Below are 24,281 nucleotides of genomic sequence, written 5' to 3'. Positions count from 1 at the left end.
CTCTGGGCATGAGCAGCACCCCCTGCACAGGGGAAGAGCTCACAGAACAGGCCAATGGCCAAACAGTATGGACACTCAGCAGAGTCCATAGTTCAAATGCCGAGACAGTCCCTGACTGCTATATCCCTGACCGGGTTTATACTGGTTCCCAATATCTTTGTAGCGGATCTTGTTACTTTTTAAATTCTCTCAATCCAGAATGCTTGTATTTTATCTGGAAGAAGAGAATTCCAAGCATTAGAGCCACGCAATTAAAACAGCCAGAGGAAATATGTGGTATTATAATTTGCGGGAGGGAGGTACCACTGCAATTTCCAATACAATGCTCTATTGCAAAATCAAGTTGTAAGGGCCCACGAAGCAAGGCCAGTCCAGTGATTAGGGCTGTTGCTTAGCACATATAGGACCTGAGTTCAATTCCTTACAGGGTGTGACGGGATAAACACATTACAGGTTGAGAAGTACTTAGATACTATGATAATTGGGGCCACATAAGCACTTTAGAGTCAGTGCATAGCTAGCTAATACATTACATTTTATATAAACAGAACATACATTGATACCTCTAATGAGATGCTTATTTTTACGTAGCACACAATTTCGTCTGAAAACCACATTAACAGCTTTAAAAAGAAATAAACGCCATGGTTACTGGCCATATTGTCCAAGTGGGTGCAATTTATCTGTGGTCAGGCCAGAATAAGGCACTGGCACCACTTAAATCCCACTTAAGTCACCCAGTTGCTGGCCATCTGCACAGGGGAGAATTTCGTCCAACAGGAGAGGATTCTACGTTGGCACCCAGGAGTGGACTGTACAGACTAATACGACTTTTCAGCTCAAATTTCTCTAGATTTAATCTGTGACCAAAGCCAATAAAATTAAATGTGGTGCCACTAATCACGTGAACTGCAAGAAGCATGAGATGACAGAACTGGAATAATCACAGAGCTGTAAGAATTTCAGAAAAAGGCACTGGGAGGAAGGAGCAATCCAGTAGCACAAAGCTGGATTGTTTATAGCCCAGTATGAAGAGCTATTGGTCCCTCACTCTGCACTGACTCCAGTGTGACAATAACATGAAATTCAATACCTGAATATTCACCATTCAGTGGATCCCTGGGAAACACAACCAGATCTAGAAACCGGTGTTTCCTAAACCCAACCCAAGGCTTTATTCCTATTTCCACCTGGGCTGCAGGAGATTCAGAGCCACGCCAAACACACCCAGAAGAGCACCTGCGACACAGCCACCCCACTCTGTGCTGCGCTGGTCTTTCCCATTCACAGCAGGACACACGCGACAGGGATACTGTGCTGGGAAACCAGCACCTGGCTCCACATCACTCTGAACACTGTGCTGAAACTGGCGCTGAGAGGGCTCCTCCGAGGATCTCCCAGCCCCGCCCTCCCCTCCCAGACCTTACTGAATGAACATGCACTGAGCCAATGCCCCAGTGCAGCGTTCAGGAGGGCAGTGATCTTTCAGGTGAAACAGAACACCAAGGCCCTGACCACTTACGCTCTAATAAAGCCCATTAGAGAGTTAACGTATATCTGCAAACTTTCTAATGCTGAGATGGGGCAGCTGAGAACAGTTGGCCAAGGGATGCAGTGGAAACTTTACCACTTGGGTCCTTTGAAATTAGAATGACCAACACATTTGGGAACATCATGTGTTGGCAGGGAGACAGACTGGATAACTGAGTAGATTCTTTTCATCACAAGAGCAGGGGTCTTTACATCAGTCAGCTAGACAAATTTCCACTTTCCACTGTCTATCTTCCCAGAACAATAGAGAGGTAGGTGGCTGGCTGGCTTCCAGGTGGCATGACCATTTTAACGTGACTGGGATTCCACGATATTGTATAATTAATCACTGTTAGGGCAAGCCATCCTTTATCATTTTATATCTAAATACTCCATACAAAATTCCTTTTTGTAGTTTCTGTGTGGATATACTAATCATCTCGACTGGGATTGGAGCACGTACTATTCCTGTGCACTGTTAAAGAGATGCCATGTTCCACCCTGGGGCAGCTGCATCTCGGCAGCAGGTGACACAATCCCTGTATAAGGCATGTAAACCACTTTGGGATTTTCCAGATTAAAAGGTACGATGTACAGTGCAAAATTATATATTTTAAAAAACTGAAATCTTAAATTTGCGTATCAAATAAAAGTTACTTCACATTTATTATCAAAAGGAATAGATTTAAAAAGCAGTTAGTCCTACTTCAGCAAAATATCCTGTACATTATGATGAATATTTACCCTAAATTAGCTTTTTCTGTTCTTTTTAATTTTGCTGCATGTTATTTGCTTCATTTGTTTTACATCAAATTATCAGTCCCTACACACTGTTGCACCACTGCTTCCTTTCACAAAGACTCCGGACTCAAATGCCCAGGTTGGAGGCAGCTCCCATTGGCGCCTACTCCCCTGTGTGCGTCCTCAAGTGGTACTTAAGGGACTGTTTATATCGGAAGCACTTCGTGCACTCGGTGCAGGGGTAGGGCCTCTCGCCGGTGTGAGCCCGCTGGTGCTCCAGCAGGTGGTGCTTCTGAGTGAAGTTCTTGCCGCACTCAGTGCAGTGGTAGGGTCGCTCCCCAGTGTGGATGCGCTGGTGCTCCAGCAGGTGGTGCTTGCGGATAAAGCCTTTGCCGCACTCCGTGCAGGCATGCGGCCGCTCCCGCGTGTGGATGCGGTAGTGGTTGGTAAGCTTGGACTTCTCACTGAAGGTTTTCTCGCACTGGGTGCATTTATAGGGCCGCTCCCCCGTGTGAGTCCTCTGGTGCCTGAGGAGATGGGAGGGACGACTAAAGTTTTTCCCACACTGAGGGCATATGAAGGACATCTCGCTCTTCCCAGTGTGGATCCTCTGGTGCATTATCAGGCTGATCTGCAGCCGGAAGCTCTTCCTGCACTCACTGCATGTGTACGGCCGCTCCCCCACGTGCGTGATCTGGTGTTTGCTGAGGCTCGACTTGTGGCTGAAGCTGCTCTCACACTCAGTGCATTTATAGGGTTTCCCTGCCGGTGGCGTTCTCGGCTCTGGCTTGAGGCTGTGCTTGTCTCTGAAGTTCTCCACACGTCGGGCCGGGCCGACTCCCCGTCGTGTGTGGCTGCGTTGGTGCAGGATAAACTGCTGCTTGATCCTGAAGCTTAAGTCGCACTCATTACATTCATAGGGCCCCTCTTTGAGATGGTTCCTCTGGTGGATTATAAAGTTGATCTTCAGCATGAAGCTTTTCCCACACTCAGGACAGATATAAGGTCTTTCCCTGGTGCGGTTTCTCTGGTGGACAATGACCGTCTTCGTTTCACTGGAGTCTCTTTCACAGGGAGTAGATTGCCCTGGCCTGTTTCCGATTGGGTTTCTCTGTTGCATTTTGGAACTGCACTGAGCTTCACAGGTTGTCCCCTGCTCATGATTCTGGAAAATCTGCTGCTCTGCTCTGCCTGAGAACATGGCATATGGCTCCAGGGTGTCAGGATCATCCTCCTCCTCAGTTTTGATCACAATCCCGTCATCTGGGAAAATTCAAAAGAGAACCAAGACACCATTAATTTCATCTGCTTAGGATAAAGGAAGCCTCTTATGATTAAGACATTCTTGATACACAATGGAAACTGCCTGAAGAGTTTTTAGGAACAAGTGACATGCTGGGTCAGACCAAAGGCCCATAGAATCATAGAATATCAGGGTTGGAAGGGACCTCAGGAGCTCATCTAGTCCAACCCCCTGCTCAAAGCAGGACCAATCCCCAACTAAATCATCTAGCCCAGAATCCTGTCTTCCGACAGTGGCCAATGCCAGGTGCCCCACAGGGAATGAACAGAACAGGTAATCATCAAGTGATCCATCCCTTGTTGCTCATTCCCAGCTTCTGGCAAAGAGACGCTAGGGACACCATCCCTGCCCATCCTGGCTAATAGCCATTGATGGACCTATCCTCCATGAACTTATCTAGCTCCCCACTTGGGTATGAGGAGGTATATTTGTTTAAATGGGAAAACAAATTTACCGTATATACTCGATCATAAGACGGTTTGTTTATAAACCGACCACCCCAGGATGGATAAGTAAAAATGGTAAAAACTGTATGACCCTTTCATAAGCCGACCCTATATTTCAGGGGTTGGCAAACTTTGGCTCCTAGCTCATCAGGGTAAACCGCTGGCGGGTTGGGATGTTTTGTTTACGTGGAGTGTTCGCAGGCACGGAGCCCCTCAGTTCTCAATGGCGCCACTTCCCGCAGCTCCCATTGGCTGGGAACGGCAAACCACGGCCAAAGGGAACTGAGGGGCTCCATGCCTGCAGATGCTCCAGGTAAATAAAACGACAATGTATTAGATAGTCAATTTAATGATTTCATAGAGTTTAAAATCATCAAATTTTGCTGAAAACCCGTTTATAAGCCGACCCCCGCTCTTTGATGCGTCACTTTTTTACCAAAAATATTTGGCTTACGAACGAGTATATCTGGTAATCTATTCAGCAATCCCCTCAACCACTTCGCCCTGAAACAAATGTGGCCTGGCATACAGTTCAGGGACACCATTTTGTGGTATCCCCTTGTTAATAAAATATTGGCTGAGTATAGATCATTCTCAGCAAGATCAGAAGCATCCTCAATGACACTGTGCAGACCCCAACCTGAGAAGAGTGCTTGTTTGCCAGCCGTAAGTCCTGCAGCAGGAGTCTGGCTCGGTCTTGCCATTTGTATATAAACAAAGCTATTATTAGCTTTTACACTTTAGAGAGTCAGGGTTTGTAAGTGAGACACGGCTCAGTTCCTAAGGACAGCACTACACCACCACAGCAGCAAATTATCATCACGTGCATCAAGGATCACCTAGGATGGAGCTAAACGTATCTATGAAATAAGCTAACTAAAAGTAGGGTCAAAAATTGTTCCAATTCACTTTGTGTCGGTAGGGGATAGGTAAGAAAACAGAGGAATGCACATATAACCCAGACAAATAGTTGGCTGCCAGCTACTGAGAGAAACAAGAAAAGGTTTCTTTAAAAAAAAAAAAAGGGGGGGGGGTGTGGGGGGGGGAGGGTTGTTTACTGATCTTCACAAAAGCCAGAGAGATCTTGGCAACACAAAATACCATAAAGCAGCACATAATACTGAGCTACAAGGCGCGGGGGGGGACGGGGGGGGGGAGAAACACGACGACTTTCATCCAAGTTTTACTTTGGATAGTAAAGTCCTGGATGAGATAGCTCACTCCAGTAATGTTAATTTGGCTAAAACAATTTGATCCATTTTAGGTTTGTTTTAGGATTCTCCCTCTGCATTCCCCACTTGTAGGAAAAGGATGTGTTAGGCAAAACGGGATGAAATCACTCTGACCACACAGAACTAAGACGAGGCTGGCTTTTCCTTTTTGGCCACATTAGCAAGGCAGACTTAGCAGAATGGAAAATATTTGCACTAATCACAGGACCCAGTTAATCATCACTCTGGGTCTCCCTGGAAAACTTGGCATGGTGATCAGGCCCCTCTGGGTAAGTATGAGGTAGCCTCTGCTTTCCACTGGGCGTGGTATTTGATTAGTTCCCAGTCATGCTACATGGCACAGAACATCCAAGGTATACATATAGGTCCGGTAGATAGTCCGGGTGTCTGCTCTCCCCTAGCAGAGCTCACCAATAACTTTATACCCAATTTCTTGCCTTCTAGGAATAAGACCTTTGACAGGTTACAAGACTTAACTCTAGTTCCTACGTAACAGTCATCCGAACACACTTCCAATTCTACCTTAATCCTATTTTAGCTCATAGTATTTATACAGCAGTTTTCTTCTACCCAGAGGGGGCTGCTAGGGTGTGGTAAATCCTCAGGAAAAGCATTGTTTGGGGATAGACGAGTTTATCTCTGAAGCACTTAGTTTCTTCAGTGTTTCGATCCAGTTTCTGAGCAGACTAGCTGGTGATGGAGAAGCGGATATGGTTGGCTAATGCTTTCCTCCATTCCATGTAGTGAGTATCTGTAGTGTGGGCTCACTGGCATTTTACAAGATTTTGCAATATAACAGAGTTCCTCTCATACTCAATGCATTGGCAAGGTGTCTCACTCTCGAGTCTCTGATGTCTAATAGGACACAAAATGTGGCTGAAGCCTTCACCCCACCAGGAACATGCTAGTCACCTGTTACAGCCTAATGAATGAAGTCTCTGCTGTGCAGTAGGACTGGTCTTCAGAGAGACGTTTCTGACATTTACTATATGTGTCTGGTGTGTCTTACTCTGGAGTCCCCTGACTTCATGTGTGACTTCCGCTGCTCTTATGGTCACTACTTCCACAGGTTTTCCTCCTGCATGGGTTTCTGGTGGGATTTAAGACTGTTCTTTTGCTTAAAAGTTTCTCTCCTCCCCCCAGGCAGACTCTGGGCTTCCCTCCCGTATGGATTCTCTGCTGCACTGTACGTCACTGCTGTACTCTGGAGCTTTTCCTCACTTTGTACATTCATACAGTCCTGCTTTTGCTCTGCTCCTCTGATGTAATACAAGGCTTCTCCTTGGCCTAAAGCTTTTCTCACATTCAGCACATACAGCCTCTCACCTGTGCAGTTACCCTGCTGAACAATGACTCTTCTGATTTCACTGAAATCTGTTTTATATTCGGTGGACTCGTCCAGACAGTTCCCTGAGGGGTTTCTCGGAGGTGTTACTGAGCCATATGGACTACCATGGGTTGCTTCCTGGTCTGGATTCTGGAAACTTCCTTCTGATCGTTCCAACATTCTGTGCAGCTCCAGGTTTTCAGGGCAGTCCTCAGGATGAATCTCCTCTGTTTTGATCACAACCCTTATACCTGCTGCAATAAAGAGAGAACCCAGATATGATTCATTCCACTGAGTTGGGATATAAGAAACCATTAGCAATAATCCTTTTCTGATTCACAGTGCATTCACATCACGGAAAGAGTTGTGGAACTGCAGACACCACAATTTTAGGGCTGATTTGCCACTTTTGCATTTTCCTGCAGAAGGCGATTTGCCCTGACCTCAAACCACTACTGCAGAAGTCTTTAGTAGTGCCTCAGTCACCTCAAACATTCCCGGGGTTAATGATCTTCCTAAATCCCAACGCTGCAAGCTTCAGGGGGCCCAGAATCCGATAGCCAGTATAAACTCTTTCTCCAAGACCATCTCACCCCAACCCTCCATCACCTTTCTATGCAGCTCCATATCCAGCCTCTTGGCCACGCAGTGAGCTCATTCCACCCTCGCTCTCTGATCCTCCAGTTGCTCATTCTGGTTGCCCTAATCCTCACCTCTCCTAATGGGACAAGGTGCAGAGACACCACCTGGTCCCCAGTGAACAGGATGTTCACCCCATCTTAGCTTCCCCTCAGTCTGGAAAGGTGCACTCAGAGAGGCGTGCTAGGAAGGATGGGTTAATGGATAGGGCCCTGGACTGGGACTCAGGATACTTGGGGTCAATGTCTCCGTCAGCCAGACTGCCTGTGTTAACCTGGACAAGTCACTTAATCTATCCTGTGCCTCAGTTTCCTGATCTATAAAACATGGACTAGCACACCTTACCTCAAAGAGATACTCTGAAGACAAATCCATCAGTGACTGTGAGGTGCTTAGATGCTACAGTGAGGAGAGGCAAATAGATAGAAAGAAGGGCTATAAGAGCGGCTGCTTGGGAGGCAGGGGAGAAGGAGGGCCTTTGGAAAGATTGGGCTGAACCCCCAGCATTTCCATTTCCCTGCTTATATTAGCTGATTATCTTTCCTTGTTATAAGCACTAACCCTGCAAGGAAGATACCTTGCTGACTGCAGCTGTACTGTTTTCCCTGCTGAGTCATTCCACCACTTACAGTGCCCTGTTCCCATGACTCTCCACAGCCTGGAGGGTCACTGTTCTGCAGGCTGACCTATATCTGGATACTGAGTAATTACGTGTCCAAACCTTGCTCCCTTGAATCTAAGATTGTCTTTAACCCCAACTGTGCTTTCCCTCTCCCCTTACTGTCTCTCTGTTCTTCCCTCACTGTAGCAACCCAGCAAGGGAATACTCCTGCCCTTGTTCTCTCTCTCTACTCCATCTCTGGCAGAACTCTGCATTCTGCCCAGAACCAGTGCCCCTCCGATGTGCACTGCACCATATCATTATTCTACTTCTCAGACACTACAATTAATACATTTACTCAGTATTGCGTTAATCTGCTACTCACCTGCACTGGGGTCAGCAAGGATTTCTCTCTCCTCATCCGAGTCCTGCTGCCCTCTGACCCGTGACTCTACTCCTTGTTCGATATGTGACAAAACACCAGGTTTGGAAATTGCAGAGTCTATTCAGTGAGAAAGAGATTATTGTGCCATAAGCTTTAACAACATTGCCCCTTACCTTTCCTACATAAGACCTGAAATTACATTTAACTCAGACTCTGAAATCAGCTGGACAGTGTCCCTTTAGGGCACTTGTTCTTTATCATAATGATCTGAAAAGCATCTGCATACAGGAACCGTTCCTCGCCATTTTCCATAAAAGTCACTTCTCCCCCAGCACCATATTCCAGAAGCGATGACCAGCGACCACCCTTTAGCAAAGGAGATTTCTGGGGGGGACATTTCAGAGGAGTTCAGCAGTGGCCCAACTTAAATGGGAACAGCACTAGGTCAGTGCTGAACGTCAGCCTCTAATTATTAATGCACGTGTCTATGCGGCATGTCCACAGCAGGTTTTATATTCAAAGCACCATTTTAAAGGGAACTCCGCATTCCTTAAAGGCACTGGATTAAGAATTTTGGAGACCCGTGTCCCGCGTTTATCCAGAAAATAGGTGCAGCATAAGCAAACAACGCAGGCTTTTCCCTGGCTGCTCTGCCAGCATGTCTCAGCCCTGACGTGAGGATCGCCTAACAGTGTTTATAAGAAAGACTAAGATTTTGTTATGGATATTTTCAGTAAAAGTCACGGACAGGTCATGGGCAATAAAGAAAAATTCACAGAAGCCCGTGACTTTTACTAAAAATATCCATGACAAAATGGGAAGCTCAGCTGCAGGGTCCTCACACTGTCGGGCAATGGTTAGGCAGCTGTGGGGTCCTATTCGGCACTCCAGGGGGTGCTTGGAGCTCCGGGGGCCCCCCTCGCCACCCACTAGGAGCTCCAGGGGGTAGGGCCACTCGGTGCTCTGCACACACCCCCCGGAGCTAAAGTCACGGATTCTGTGACTACCATGATCTCCATGAAAAAAATCATAGCCTTATTTATAAGGGATGAACACACACATGTCCAGTCACTACCCAAAGCTAGAAAGCAATGGAAGGAGGAGTATTTTTAAGTCTGCTTTTAAAACGGAGCTGACCTTCAATCATAAAGGCGCTGAGGACACTATGTGCTGACCCACCAGCCCGTAAAATCTCTGAAGTTCGTTTATAACAGGTGAAAACTGATCTTTACCTAAGGAGACCAAAGATTCATAATTGCCCTTCATCACATTCTTGTACAGTTCCTTCTGCCATTCGTCTAGTTTCTCCCACTCCTTCTCATTGAAATAGACTGAGACGTCATCAAATGTCACAGGCACCTGGAATCACAAATGTTACACACTTAGCACCTTCTGCAACACTTTTATCTTGGCATCTGATTCCTTAACTTCAGTGAAAGGGGAATAAATCCTCTCTCCATCCCACTCAGATGTCAAAGCTAATTCAGTGAGCTGAAGAATCCACAACACAGAAATCTATTCTCATGTGTATCTGGAAACAATTCTCAGATTCCTGTTTCCACAATATAATGTACCTCAACTGAAACCCTGGCTCTGAACACTGTCGCCTTCAAATCCAGATCAGAATTTATCCAAACCCCACAGATCTGATTCTGATCTCACATCAATATAAACTGGGACCAAGGCCACTGAAATTATTCAAGTTATAATGTGCGTCAAATTGTTAAATGAGATCAGAATCAGGCATCATGGTTGATCCTCATTTCTGTGAAGGAGATGACCTCAAACCCCCATGTTCAATTGCTCCAGAACTCTGGAGAAATTCTGTTCCAGACCTGACGTTCACAGTTTTGGACTGTCACTAGTTATTATATAAATCCGATTCAGAAATGTTTACAGTTTTCAGATACACACAAAGGCAGCTCTTTTCTGCAGAGCTGGGCAAATATTTCATAATAATTCATTCATATGGTGAATTCCACCTGATAAAATCATCAAACAGATTGCAGTTTTCGAGGTTATTTGCCAACTAATTATTTCTGCAGATAATTCCAAGCTGTAGCTAATTTGCAAGGACTTTGTTATGAGTATTTGAACAGAGCAGTTTGGATTGGACACACAGCCCTTTGTTTCAGTTCCGATTGGATGACTATGATTCAGAATGAAGTTTCCAGTCAAGTACTGACACTTATAAATTTGATAGTCTTTGTGAATATGCAACAACGTTTATTTTAAAAAAATACCATTTTCAATGACATTTCCACCAGTAAACATACTTGCTAAAATATCTGTGACGTACAAAAGCTGTCAATGCAAATATGAATGAACATTAAAGGAACTTTTATTTTTCTTTGGTTGCATTGTTCACCTAGTACCAATTTTTAAGTACATCAAGCCTGTCCCCTTTCTCCTGAGTCCCAGCCATGCCCTTTTGCCTGGCACCAGAGAACACCTACCTGTTGCTTCCTGCCACCCTTTCCTAGCCTCAGACACCCCTTACCTGCTCTCTTCTGTTGCTTGGTTGCCTCACTAATAGCAACTTGTAATATCAAGGAATCAATCTGGCATGGATCAGCGTTCACGTCACACTGCCCATCAGTACCCGGCCTTGGCCGTGGAAGCTAATGATCCAGCCAGTGGACCAAATACAATGATGAATCATGGTCACGTGCCACCTGAGGCACGTTGTGTATACACTAAGAAGAAGTCTGGCTACTGGAGGAAGACTGCCAGCCATGAACCATTACCCCCAAATCCTAATTAACTGGATCTGAGAAATCCCTACTTTAAAAAAATCCCTACAGCAAAAAAATATTTAGTACATCAGAAGCAGGAAGCTGGCTAAACAATCAGTGGGATCACTGGACAATCAAGGTGCTAACGGAGCAGTCAAAGATAAGGCCATTGCAGAGAAACTAAACGATTTATATCAGTCTTCAGTGCACAGGATGTGAGAGAGATTCCCACACCTGAGCCATTCTTTTTAAATGACAAATCTGAGGAAGCTTAGGGAACAAATTGATAAATTAAACAGTAATAAGTCATCAGGACCCGATGCTACTCACCCAAGAGTTCTGAAGGAACTCAAATATGAAATTGCAGAACTACTAACTGTGGTATGTAACCTATCACTTAAATCAGCTTCTGTACCAGATGACTGGACAATAGCTAATGTGATACCAATTTTCAAAAAAGGCTCCAGAGGTGATCCCGGCAATTACAGGCCAGCAAACCTAACTTCAGTACCAGGCAAATTGATTGAAACTATAATACAGAACAGAATTATCAAACATAGATGAACATGTTTTGTTGGGGAAGAGTCAACACAGCTTTTGAAAAGGGAAATCATGCCTCACCAATCTATTTGAATTCTTTGAGGGAGTCAAACAAACAAGTGGACAAGAGAGATCCACTGGATACAGTGTACTCAGACTTTCAGAAAGCCTTTGACAAGGTCCCTCCACAAAGAATCTTAAGTAAAGCAAGCAGTCATGGGATAAGAGGGATGGTCCTCTCATGGATCAGTAACTGTTTTAAAAAGACAGGAAACAAAGAGTAGGAATAAATGGTCGGTTTTCAGAATGGAGAGCGGTCAATAGTGGTGTCCCCCAGGGGCCTGTACGGGGACCAGTGCTGATCTACACATTCATAAATGATCTGGGAAAAGGGGTGAACAGTGAGATAGCCCAACTGGCAGATGATACAAAATTACTCAAGAGAGTAAAGCAGACTGCAAAGTAATGAGCATTGGAAAACATAATCCCACCTATACATACAAAATGATGGGGGTCTAGATTAGCTGTGACCACTCACGAAATATATCCTGGAGTCAGTGGACAGGTCTCTGGAAACATCCATTCAATGTACAGCAGCAGTCAAAAAAGCTAACAGAATGTTGGGAATCATTAGGAAGGGATACATAAGACAAAAACAACGAGGAGTCTGGTGGCACCTTAAAGACTAGCAGATTTATTTGGGCATAAGCTTTCGTGAGTAAAAAACCCACTTCTTCAGATGCCTCATCTGAAGAAGTGGGTTTTTTACCCATGAAAGCTTATGCCCAAATAAATCTGTTAGTCTTTAAGGTGCCACCTGACTCCCCATTGTTTTTGTGGATACAGACTAACACAGCTACCCCTCTGATAAATAAGACAGAAAATATCCTAATGCCTCTATATAAATCCAAGGTGTACACACATCTTGAATACTCCATGCAGTTCTGGTCACCCCATCTCAAAAAAATATATATTGGAATTGGACAAGGCACAGAAAAGGGCAACAAAAATGATTGGGGTATAGAACAGCTTCCATATGAGGGGAGATTTCTAAGACCTTAGAAAAGAGATGACTAAGAGGGGATATAATAGAGGTCTATAAAATCTTGACCGGTGTGGAAAAAGTGAATAAGGAAATGTTATTTACTCCTTCCCATAATACAAGAACTAGGGGTCGCTCAATGAAATTAATAGGCAGGACGTTTAAAACAAACAAAAGGAAGTATTTCTTCACACAACGTACAGTCAACCTGCAGAACTCTTTGCCAGGGGATGTTGTGAAGGTCAAGACTAGAACAAGGTTCAAAAAAGAATTAGATAAATTCATGGAGGATAGGTCCATCAATGGCTATTCTGTTTGCCAGAAGCTGGGAGTGGATGACAGGATGGATCACTTGATTGCCCTGTTCTGTTCATTCCCTCTGAAGTTCCTGGCACTGGCCACTGTCAGAAGACAGGATACTGGGCTAGATGGACCACTGGTCTGACCCCGTTTGGCTGTTCTTATGTTAATATTTTTGTTCATAACAGGGACATTCTCCTCTGATCCACTTCCCACAAACAGCTCCAGAGAGGGAAAATATTAAAAATGAAAATATTAAGGGGCAGTTTTATTTCTGAATTGCTTTGAGCTCCTAGTTCAATTAACTCACACCAGGGCTCACTTCTTCCCAGCTCCCCTGCACGCCTGACTCCAGCCACAGTATATGCTCTACTGTTCTCTAGTTGGCAGTAGGCACTTGTAAAATGTGCCTCTAATTCTGCACCCAAACTGCAGGCTTGAGCTTGCATTCAAAGCTCTAGAGACTGGTTTGAACATTTAGTCTTCCCTGCCAGCACTAGCTGAGATATTGTTACCTTGGGGACTTCTCCATTAGTGCCTGGGGGGAGCCTCAGGATCCAGAAGTTCCTGTTCTTCAGCAGGTTCTCCATGTTCTCCAGCCTCCTCTGCAGCAGCCCATACTCCTGGATCAGAGTTCCCAGGGCGGCACATTTACTCTCCAGCTGGTTGCCAAGTTCCACTGCTGTTTTCTCACAGTCTATTAATTTCTTCTCAGCCATCCCCGTTCTCCCCTCCAGATCCAACAATCGCGTGGCATGAGAATCCACCTTCCTCTCCACGGCCTGAATTGCTGCCACAACAGTCAGGGAAATCTCTGCAGTCTGAGTTTCTCTTTCGGAAGTTCGTTCCGGGACAAGGGGAGGCAGCAAAGGAGATGGGCACTGAGTCACTGCATCCAGTTCTGGAGCCTGTTTGCAAAGACAGACATTAGCCGACCATGTGACCACAACTCCATGCCTACAGAGCGAAACAGGGCAAGAGTCTCCTGCTCTTAGCAATACCTGCTATTGGATCTTAAGTCTTATGGGGACGTTCCCATGGGTTTCCATAAGCAGTCAGTGCACATGTCCAGTTACAGCTCATATCTAAGGGACCCACAGACTTCAGTTAAAGGAAGAGTTATTTTTCAATCTTTTACTTGATTAGAAAAGGGGAAATGAACTTCACTCTCTTATATGTCTGTAGTCCCTTTTCCCTATGTGTGCCAGACTCTTAAGTAGTATTTAGATTGTTGAGAGTCACAGTAGGATTTGAAGCCATTAAGAAGCTCACTCCTATACCATCCTTAGGTTACATTCTCACTGGAATACACAAAATAAGGGATGTGTCTTGTCAGTTCTCAGGAGGAAAACCTGCAAGGGAGACCCTGGCTGCCGCTGGAAATGGTTTTGGCGATTTGGTTCTGTACTGATGTCTAAGCAAAGATTCATCAGAAATTCAAGAGGCACTGTGCTACTGAGGTGCCATCTTTCAAGGTATGTCTACACTGCACCCTCCCTATGGCAGTGCATAGAGTACATACAATACATGCCCCCCAGCACAGGTAAAAACAGCAGTGCAGATGGTGAGGCACTGCTTAGACGAGTAAAAACATGGCTGTACCCTACACAGTTCTCCACAAGCCCAAGCTGTGCCCTCCTTGTATATACTGCTATTATTTAGCAGTGTAGTGTCCCACGGTCTCCTTGCTGCTGGAGTGTTCCCCACCACAAGGAAAGGCTCTGGAGGAGGGAAGACAGTGGGGAAAGGCTCCAGCAGATCTCTGCAGTGACAAAAGGCTCTGGCAGGGGGAAGACAGTGGGGAAAGGCTCTGGCAGCAGGGAACTGCCGGAGTTTTTCCCCGCTACAGTGAAAGACTCCAGCCGCAGGGAAAGGCTCTGGCAGGGAAGAGGCACGAGGAAAGGTTCCAGCACCTCCTCACTGCAGAAGCCTTTCCCCGCTGCTAAAGCCTTTCACTGCTGGGTGTAGCTACATACTGCAGGGTGGTTGCAGCCTACCTTTCACTGCAGCGTGCAGCTACACATACCCTACAAGCCATGGCCATGGTGTGCAACGTAGACATACCTTCAGATGAGAGAGAAAAAAAGAGACCTGACTCTTTATAGTCATTTAACATTCCTTAATACTTTCCATAAGAGTCATGGTATGAATAAGAGAATTCTGGACTTTCCTCCTTCGTAGATTTCACCCACAGAATTAGTTTAATACAGTCATTTTTGATATGCTGTCCTCGACTTCGTGTACACGTTTTGCACACACTGGTAAAGAAGGCACGTTCCACCTAGAGGTCTCTCTGTTTAGGGATCCCAGTAGATATGTCTAGTTTTTATGAAAAGCTTTTGAACTCTGGGGGCTTAAAGTAGCTATACAAAGAATAATAAAATCCAAGTAATTAAACTAGAGAAACAAAGCCGCCATTACTAACAAAACAGAGCCCCTAAGATCTGTTATGATGTGAAAAATAAGTCACAGAAATGGGGTTGTGGAGTTATGCTTCAAGTCAACAGACACTTTAGGATTTCAACCCTCCAGTCCAGACTATGAGAGAAACAAAAAAAAAAGCTCAACACCTGAAGTGTTGTGAAATAAAAGAGAATGTATTATTAACCATCATCACTAAGCATAAACATTTTCCCCTTTGAGAGAGGGACTCTCCAATAGTCACAAGGTCCCATAAAGCTCATTTCTGCCACCTCTGGAAGGCGGCTGCGATGCCACTGTGTGTGTGTGCGCAACACAATACCCCGAGTTATGGTTCAACAACAAATGGGTAGGAACTGCTCTCCTCCAGCCCCGCAGCAGAAGCCCGACGCTGCGGTCCTAGCCAGGCGGGAGCGCTGGCTGCTGGCAGGGCGGGCCGGGCTGGGAGGTCGGTCCCCTGCAGCGGGGCGAGCAGAGCAAAGCAAAGCCCCGCTCCCTGCTCCCCGGACCAGCCGCAAATGGCCCCGCAGGAGCGCAGCTGCCCCCCGTGTCTGGGAAACACCAGCTAGATCACTGTTGCTCCCGCCCGGGGGATCAGGACCCTCCTCCCCCTTCAGCGTCCAGCCCGGGCCGTGCCCTGCCCAGGAGCCAGCGGGCAGCGCCGCGCTCCCCGCGGGGCCGGCTCCCGGGGTCCAGGCCCGGCAGAAGCTCGCGAGGGCCCCCTGTCCAGGCTCCCCCCGCCAGGCGATTTCCCGCCCCGCTCGGGGGCCCCCGCCAGGCCCTTACCTGGGCAGCGGCCCGCTCGGCCATGGCCCTTTGTTCCCGGCCCAGGCGCCGCCGGAGCTCGGCCGGGCGGGGGGATCGGGAGCTCGCCCCTCACCGCGGCCCGGGGGCGGACATGAGCGGTTCCCCGCCCGCCCGCCGGGGGCGGCGCTCGGGGCCCGCGGAGCTCTGCCGCCGGCGGGCCGGGCTGGGGGCGGGCAGGGCCGGGCGCGGCTGCTCCGCAGGGACCCGGGGGAGTCACGCCGAGACTCGCCCGCCGCCCCGCTGAGGGGACGAGCCGCGCGGCTGGATCCCAACGGGGCCCGGCCCGGCCCGGCCGAGCCCGAGCTCCGCTGCCGCTGCGGGCTGGGCAGAGTCCCGGCGCCTCCTCGCCACGGGCCGGCCCCGCTGCCGGGCGGAGCAGAGCGAGCGCAGCCGGGAGCCGCGGCCTCGCTGGCAGGGTCCGCGAGCTGCGTGCGGGGCGGAGCGGGCCGGGCAGCGGGGCCGGCAGCGGCCCCTGGCGGCGGGTGGGGCGCACGGCCCCGGCCGGGCGGGGAATCGCCTCCCCTCGTCGGCCCGGCGCAGGGGCCCCCCGCGGGGCAGGCGGCTGCCGAGCCCCGCCCCTTCCCCCGCAGCCGGGCGGGGAGGGGGGGGTCACTGCGAGCCCCGGCTCCCGGAGTCAGGGGATCGCGGGCGGAGCTCAGCCTCCATTAACAACGTGCTGCTTCGGCCAAGGTGCTGTGCCAGGCGCTGTCTCCCCCCGGGCGGCTACCCGCCAGCGGTGCCGGCACGGGCTGCCTCGGGGAGTCGGGAACCCGGCGGGACCTCCCTAGGGGGCTTCGGGGCTCACTCCGGGACTAGTCTGATCCCTCCTACACGCCCCAGACCCGGTGCGGGCGGAGCAGCGATCGCTGCCCCGTTGCCCCGCGCTGACCCGCGGCAGGTGGGCTAGCAGCGGGTCGGTCAGGGACACCCTCCCCCCCCCATGCTGGGCTCCCCAGTCCCGGTCCCTCCGCACCCCCGGGCTCTGCAGCGTGCGGGGGCCCACGGGCCTGGCGGAGGCAGCGCAGGCCCGAGGCGGTGAGGAGGGGCCGATGGCGGGGCGCCCCACTCTCTGCGGCCGCCATCGGCCTGACTCCGGTGGGCGCAGGGGGCTTCAGCGACCAGGTGCTGACCCCCACAGTAGCTCAGCAAACCCCTGTCGGGGCAAAATCGGCAACGGGCAGGGGAGAGGTCCTGGGGGTCACCCGTGCGTCTCCTCCGGGGCATCGCCTGTCCCCCCCCCCCGGCACGCAGCGGGAGGGGCATCCCCACCCCCTTCGGCAGACGGGAGGGGGAGGCAGTTGGGGGGGGGGGGTCGCCCACGCTCCCCTCGGGCGGGGGGAAGGCAATTGCAGGGGGGGGGGCTGCCGGCATCCCCCTCCATCATGGCAGCGGGGGAAGGCAGGCTGGGGGTGGGGGTCACCTGCCTTCTCCTCCAGCATAGGAGGGTGGTGGGGGGAAACCGCCCATGCCCTTCTCAGGCGGGGAGAGAGACAGTCACGGGGGTGGCGAGTGCCCCCCTCGGGCAGGGGACGGACAGCGGGGGGAGGGGGGAATTGGCCCGCCGCGGCATTCCCCTCATGCGGGGGGGGGGGTCTCGCGCGCCCCTCTGGCACAGCTGGCCTCCTCTCCTCCCCCCCTCCGATTGGCTTAGGCAGCCCTCCATCCCCCAGGGTTCACCCAATCACAAGGCTCCAACGCCCTTGGCCAGGTGAGCACCCTGCAGCCTTCCCCCCCCCCCCCCCAATCATCTGCCCGGCAACAAGCCTGGCTCCCTTTCTCCTCGCACCCATTAACCCGGGTGAGGCTGGTAACCCTGAGGGCTGCCGCGGAACAGGGGGCCCAGGGGCGCGCCCCGGCAGTAAAATCCGCCACCCCAGTCCTCGCTTCTGGTTAACACCGCAGCCAGCTGAGCTGGGCCTGCCTTGGAAAGCCCCTTGCCCCCAGGGCCGGCGGGCTGCCTAGACCCTTGACTCTTTCGCTTGGCTGAGGCCGAGGATCCCCAGCCCTGTGGAAGGGCCCTGGAGCTTGAAAGGACATAAGAAAGGCCATATTGGGTCACACCAAAGGTCCATCCGGCCCGGTATCCTGTCTTCTGACAGTGGCTAGTTTCTTTTCCCACCAGAGAAAAGATAAGACCTCACCCACCTTCGCGTAGTAGTTCGGGCAGCACCCCTGGAAGCCCCAAGAGAGACTGGGACCTGGGCGCGGCCCAGTCACCGCGTGAGAGAGGGTCTCTGGCCCCAGGGCTTCACAATCCAAGACAGGGAGAGGAAGAGGCCCAGAAACCGGCCCAGGAGCACCCAGCAGCTCAGAAATACACCCCTCAGTTAGCTGCCCTACTCCCTAGTCCTCTCCTTTTAAGCAATACCCAATGTTGCTCAGCAACACTAGGTTTTTCCTATAGTGCCTCTCACTGTATTATGGGAGTGCCAAATGGGCAGTTTAGATCTGCAGAGCATTGCCCACTGCCCAGCCCAGCTAGGACTCTGAGTACCACCCAGAATGACTGGCTCTGGGCAGCTACACAGTACGTCAGAGTCCATAACCCTTTAATCTATAACTTCACTTGGAGTCCCACAGTCATGACAAGCTCCGCCTAGAGATGACCGACAGTCAGTCTCATTGCCCCTTCAGAAGCTCTGCAGCCACAGTCCTCATGCCAGGTTCCCACCACAGTTGTTTCTAGCACTAGGTGCGGTCCTGAACCCAAAGTGGCATTCATCTCCGTGACAAGCCTTAGACAGCAGGTCCCTCCAGTGGGATAGAACAAAACATCTGGGTCAGCAGCCTGAATCATAGAATATCAGGGTTGGAAGGGACCCCAGAAGGTCATCTAGTCCAACCCCCTGCTCAAAGCAGGACCAAGTCCCCGTTAAATCATCCCAGCCAGGGCTTTGTCAAGCCTGACCTTAAAAACCTGTAAGGAAGGAGATTCTACCACCTCCCTAGGTAACGCATTCCAGTGTTTCACCACCCTCTTAGTGAAAAAGTTTTTCCTAATATCCAATCTAAACCTCCCCCATTGCAACTTGAGACCATTACTCCTCGTTCTGTCATCTGCTACCATTGAGAACAGTCTAGAGCCATCCTCTTTGGAACCCCCTTTCAGGTAGTTGAAAGCAGCTATCAAATCCCCCCTCATTCTTCTCTTCTGCAGACTAAACAATCCCAGCTCCCTCAGCCTCTCCTCATAAGTCATGTGCTCTAGACCCCTAATCATTTTTGTTGCCCTTCGCTGGACTCTTTCCAATTTATCCACATCCTTCTTGTAGTGTGGGGCCCAAAACTGGACACAGTACTCCAGATGAGGCCTCACCAGTGTCGAATAGAGGGGAACGATCACGTCCCTCGATCTGCTCGCTATGCCCCTACTTATACATCCCAAAATGCCATTGGCCTTCTTGGCAACAAGGGCACACTGCTGACTCATATCCAGCTTCTCGTCCACTGTCACCCCTAGGTCCTTTTCCGCAGAACTGCTGCCTAGCCATTCGGTCCCTAGTCTGTAGCGGTGCATTGGGTTCTTCCGTCCTAAGTGCAGGACCCTGCACTTATCCTTATTGAACCTCATCAGATTTCTTTTGGCCCAATCCTCCAATTTGTCTAGGTCCTTCTGTATCCTATCCCTCCCCTCCAGCGTATCTACCACTCCTCCCAGTTTAGTATCATCCGCAAATTTGCTGAGAGTGCAATCCACACCATCCTCCAGATCATTTATGAAGATATTGAACAAAACCGGCCCCAGGACCGACCCCTGGGGCCCTCCACTTGACACCGGCTGCCAACTAGACATGGAGCCATTGATCACTACCCGTTGAGCCCGACAATCTAGCCAGCTTTCTACCCACCTTATAGTGCATTCATCCAGCCCATACTTCCTTAACTTGCTGACAAGAATGCTGTGGGAGACCGTGTCAAAAGCTTTGCTAAAGTCAAGAAACAATACATCCACTGCTTTCCCTTCATCCACAGAACCAGTAATCTCATCATAAAAGGCGATTAGATTAGTCAGGCATGACCTTCCCTTGGTGAATCCATGCTGACTGTTCCTGATCACTTTCCTCTCCTCTAAGTGCTTCAGGATTGATTCTTTGAGGACCTGCTCCATGATTTTTCCAGGGACTGAGGTGAGGCTGACTGGCCTGTAGTTCCCAGGATCCTCCTTCTTCCCTTTTTTAAAGATGGGCACTACATTAGCCTTTTTCCAGTCATCCGGGACTTCCCCCGTTCGCCACGAGTTTTCAAAGATAATGGCCAAGGGCTCTGCAATCACAGCCGCCAATTCCTTCAGCACTCTCGGATGCAATTCGTCCGGCCCCATGGACTTGTGCACGTCCAGCTTTTCTAAATAGTCCCTAACCACCTCTATCTCTACAGAGGGCTGGCCATCTCTTCCCCATTTTGTGATGCCCAGCGCAGCAGTCTGGGAGCTGACCTTGTTAGTGAAAACAGAGGCAAAAAAAGCATTGAGTACATTAGCTTTTTCCACATCCTCTGTCACTAGGTTGCCTCCCTCATTCAGTAAGGGGCCCACACTTTCCTTGGCTTTCTTCTTGTTGCCAACATACCTGAAGAAACCCTTCTTGTTACTCTTGACATCTCTTGCTAGCTGCAGCTCCAGGTGCGATTTGGCCCTCCTGATATCTTTCCTACATGCCCGAGCAATATTTTTATACTCTTCCCTAATCCTCACTACCCCTTTTCTGGGGCAGGGCCTGCAGTTCCAGGATGGATTCTAGGATATCAGCAATATCCTCATCCCCAATGCATGAACTCTGCTGGAATTCTGCTCGCCACAGTCTCCAGTCCTGGCCTCCAATTCAGCAAGATTTCAATCAAATTAGAATTTCTGACGGAATGAACCCCATCTCTCCTCCATGTTGAGATGAATATAGGAAACGGCAGCAGTTCCCAGGGCGTTCCAGGATGCTCATTACAAAATCCAAGAATAGCCTTCCGGCCACACACAGCCTGGCAGGTGTCACAGGATTTACCTCTAGAGTGCCCCCTTTGGGGAGTGGGTAGGGGCACCTCCCTTTGTTCCCACTGCCTTCCTTTGGGTGCTGCAGTTGTTACAGAGTTGATCAGAAGAGGAGCTGTGTGTTTCCAGATACAAGTATCAGGGGAGTAGTTCTGCCCTCCCCCCGCAGTAGTTCAACAAAAAGGGCAAAGTAGAACAGTCCTGCAACCCCAATGCAGTGTGGATCATAGAAGATTAGGCTTGGAAGAGACCTCAGGAGGTCATCTCGTCCAATCCCCTGCTCAAAGCAGGACCAACACCAACTAAATCATCCCAGCCAGGGCTTTGTCAAGCTGGGCCTTAAAAACCTCTACGGATGGAGATTCCACCACCTCCCTAGGTAACCCATTCCAGTGCTTCACCACCCTCCTAGTGAAATAGTGTTTCCTAATATCCAACCTAGACCTCCCCCACTACAACTTGAGACCATTGCACCTTGTTCTGTCATCTGCCACCACTGAGAACAGCCTAGCTCCATCCTCTTTGGAACCCCCTTTCAGGTAGTTGAAGGCTGCTATCAAATCCCCCCTCACTCTTCTCTTCTGCAGGCTAAATAAGCCCAACTCCCTCAGCCTCTCCTCATAAGTCATGTGCCCCAGCCCCCTAATAATTTTTGTTGCCCTCCATTGGACTCTCTCCAAGTTGTCCACATCCCTTCTGTAGTGGGGGGACCAAAACTGGATGCAATACTCCAGGTTGGCCTCATCAGTGCCAAATAGAGGGGAATAATCACTTCCCTCGATCTGCTGGCAATGCTCCTACTAATGCAGCCCAATATGCCGTTGGCCTTCTTGGCAACAAGGGCACACTGCTGACTCATATCCAGCTTTTCATCCACTGTAATCCCCAGGTCCTTTTCTGCAGAACTTCTGCTTAGCTCGTCGATCCCCAGCCTGTAACAGTGCATGGGATTCTTCTGTCATCAGTTCAGGACTCTGCACTTGTCCTTGTTGAACCTCATCAGATTTCTTTTGACCCAATCCTCTAATTTGTCTTGCAAGGCAAACAAGTCAGAGTCTCTGAGTCAAAGCTGGGTTTCTTTAACCCCTGGTCAGTCTGAGAGGCCCAGGATCTTCAGCAGCCTTCCTAGTCAGCTGGTTCTGTGGATTCAGGAAGCTCCGGGCCCTGGCTCTCCTTCCCTCTGAGTGCCACCCTTACAGAGCTTGGTGCCTCTCTTTTAGGGAGCAGGTTTCACAGATGTGCCAGTGTGGGAGCTGATTGTGCTTACAGGTGCTTATTAACCCCTTCCTGGCTGAGGTGGGCACTTGCTCCACCACATCAAGTGCTTCCCACACCAACCCCTCCTCCCACTCTGGGGAGTTGTGCTAAACATGTATGGGATAGGTACCACAGTGCAGTGGTACAGAAATGGCTGGGGGCAGCACGAATGTCCTGCACACAACGGCACAGCTAACGCTGGTGAGTGATATGGACACACTGAACTGTTGCATTGATTCTGGCAACACTTAGCTTCACCATTTCAGCTTGAAGCGATGCCTGTCTCTCCAAAGTGTGGACCTAAAGTGGTGCAGACTGTTGCACTGGTTCCATCAGAGACAAGCTAGCTTTGTTGGCACAGATGTTACACTCAGCAGGCATGGATCTAGACACAAGGCTTTGCACAGACATAGCAGGCTTAAACCACAGCAACCTGTAGTAAATGGCCCTGGAGGAAAGGCAAATCCTCTAGAGCAGTGGCTCTCAACCTTTCCAAACTACTGTACCCCTTTCAGGAGTCTGATTTGTCTTGTGTACCCCAGCTTTTACCTCACCTAAAAACTACTTGCTTACAAAATCAGATATAAAAATGTCACAGCATTTATAAAATAAATAAATTGGAATATTATACTTACATTTCAGGGTATAGTATACAGAGCAGTATAAACAAGTCATTGTCTGTATGAAATTTTAGTTTGTACTGACTTCACTAGTGTTTTTTATGTAGCCTATTGTAAAACTAGGCAAATCTCTAGATGAGTTGGCATACCCCCTGGAAGACCTCTGCGTACCCCCAGCAGTATGCAGACCCCTGGTTGAGAACCACTGCTCTAGAGGGATCCAAGCTGGATTATTACAGCCTGTGGTATGAGAACATACAGGTCTCTCTCACTCCATGGGTGAAACTGGGAATGTCTGTGCTGCAATTAGACACCCACTACTGGCTCGTGCAAGCTGACTCGGCTAAGGGGCTGTTTAATTGCTGTGTGTAGACATTCACCTCTCAGGGTCGTAGAGGCCAGACTCCAACCCAAGCTTGAATGTTTACACCGCAATTAGCCTAAGCCAGCTGCCACGGGCATCTAACTGCAGTGTAGACATACCCTCAGTAGCTTCAACCTGGCAATAAAACGAAGAAGCTGAATATCCGAACCTTCTTGAGCCAATTGATGCCTGGGAAACACCTGTTAAATACCAACTTTGGTGCAGCCCTGCCTGGCCAGGGTATTTCCTAAACCCACTCACAGGTTGCAGACCCATGTGATGGATCAGAAAAATTATTTCCACCCCCTCTCTCTGGGGTGCAGGAAGCTCAGCCCGCCTCTCTCAAAAAGCAGCTACTGAGACATGGATACCCCCACTCTGTTCTGCTGGGGGCCTTTCTTCACTCATGGCCACAACAGAACACAGCCTGTCTTTCTGAAACCTCGTTTGGAGGTCTAGTGGTCAACTAAGACTTAACATGGCCAAAATAGAGCTCCTGATCTTTCCCACAAAGCTCTCCTCTCACCCCTTGTGACATTTTTGACTCGTCTCTCTCCTTTAAATCAGACATCCAGGCCATGTCTATATCTTGCCACTTCTTACTGCACCACATCTCTAGTATCTGACCTTTCATCTCTGCCCATGTAGCCAGAATTCTTGTCCAAGTCTTGATCATCTCACATCTCGACTCTCCCTTCCTCTCTGGCCTCAACGTCAGCAATCTCGCAGCCCTCACACACATTCAAAACGGTGTTGCTAAAGTCCTTTTTCTGGCTCATCACTGTCATCCTCTCTTTCCCTCCACTGGCCCCTCCTCTTCAGTCGCATCGAACAAGAAGTCCTCCACAGTGTAGTGCTATCCTATTGGACCTCTTACCTCAGCACAACGTTCACTCTGCCTTTGCTCCACCAACGGTGCCGGCTTCCATTGCTGATTCTCCACTTCTCCCACAACACCACTTACACGTGGGGAAAGCTCCCGGTCAAAATCCATAAAGCCACTACACCTT

The 24,281-nt window shown here is 49.5% G+C and overlaps 2 protein-coding genes across 2 annotated transcripts in view; one reads left to right on the top strand and one right to left on the bottom strand.

Moving 5' to 3' along the window:
• LOC102941352 (zinc finger protein 420) overlaps positions 1–24,281 on the top strand; it is a 289,208-nt gene that overhangs the window by 156,434 nt on the left and 108,493 nt on the right. The gene's annotated exons all lie outside the window — the stretch shown is intronic.
• ZNF777 (zinc finger protein 777) lies at positions 2,171–16,460 on the bottom strand. The gene is made up of 6 exons (XM_037891385.2): positions 16,029–16,460; positions 13,337–13,729; positions 9,437–9,563; positions 8,205–8,321; positions 6,579–6,833; positions 2,171–3,534 (listed from the first exon to the last, which is right to left on the bottom strand). Exons 1-6 carry the CDS (start codon positions 16,050–16,052, stop codon positions 2,435–2,437), a joined length of 2,016 nt encoding a protein of 671 aa, XP_037747313.1. The 5' UTR covers positions 16,053–16,460; the 3' UTR covers positions 2,171–2,434.

The sequence above is a fragment of the Chelonia mydas genome, chromosome 2 (assembly GCF_015237465.2).
Source record: "Chelonia mydas isolate rCheMyd1 chromosome 2, rCheMyd1.pri.v2, whole genome shotgun sequence".
Taxonomy (NCBI): Eukaryota; Metazoa; Chordata; order Testudines; family Cheloniidae; genus Chelonia; species Chelonia mydas.
Note: the sequence above shows the minus strand (reverse complement) of the source record. Positions and strands in the feature narration are given on the sequence as shown.

Bases quoted from the DNA above. Each gene is read 5' to 3' on its own strand.
- ZNF777 (XM_037891385.2), bottom strand. From the start codon at position 16,052: ATGGCCGAGCGGGCCGCTGCCCAG. The intron at 9,564-13,336 runs GTAACAATATCT...TTGTGATTCCAG, and splicing joins CTAATGGAGAAGTCCCCAAG to GTGCCTGTGACATTTGATGA. The intron at 3,535-6,578 runs GTGAGAGGCTGT...GAATTTTCCCAG, and splicing joins TCAGCAGGGTAACTGCACAG to ATGACGGGATTGTGATCAAA.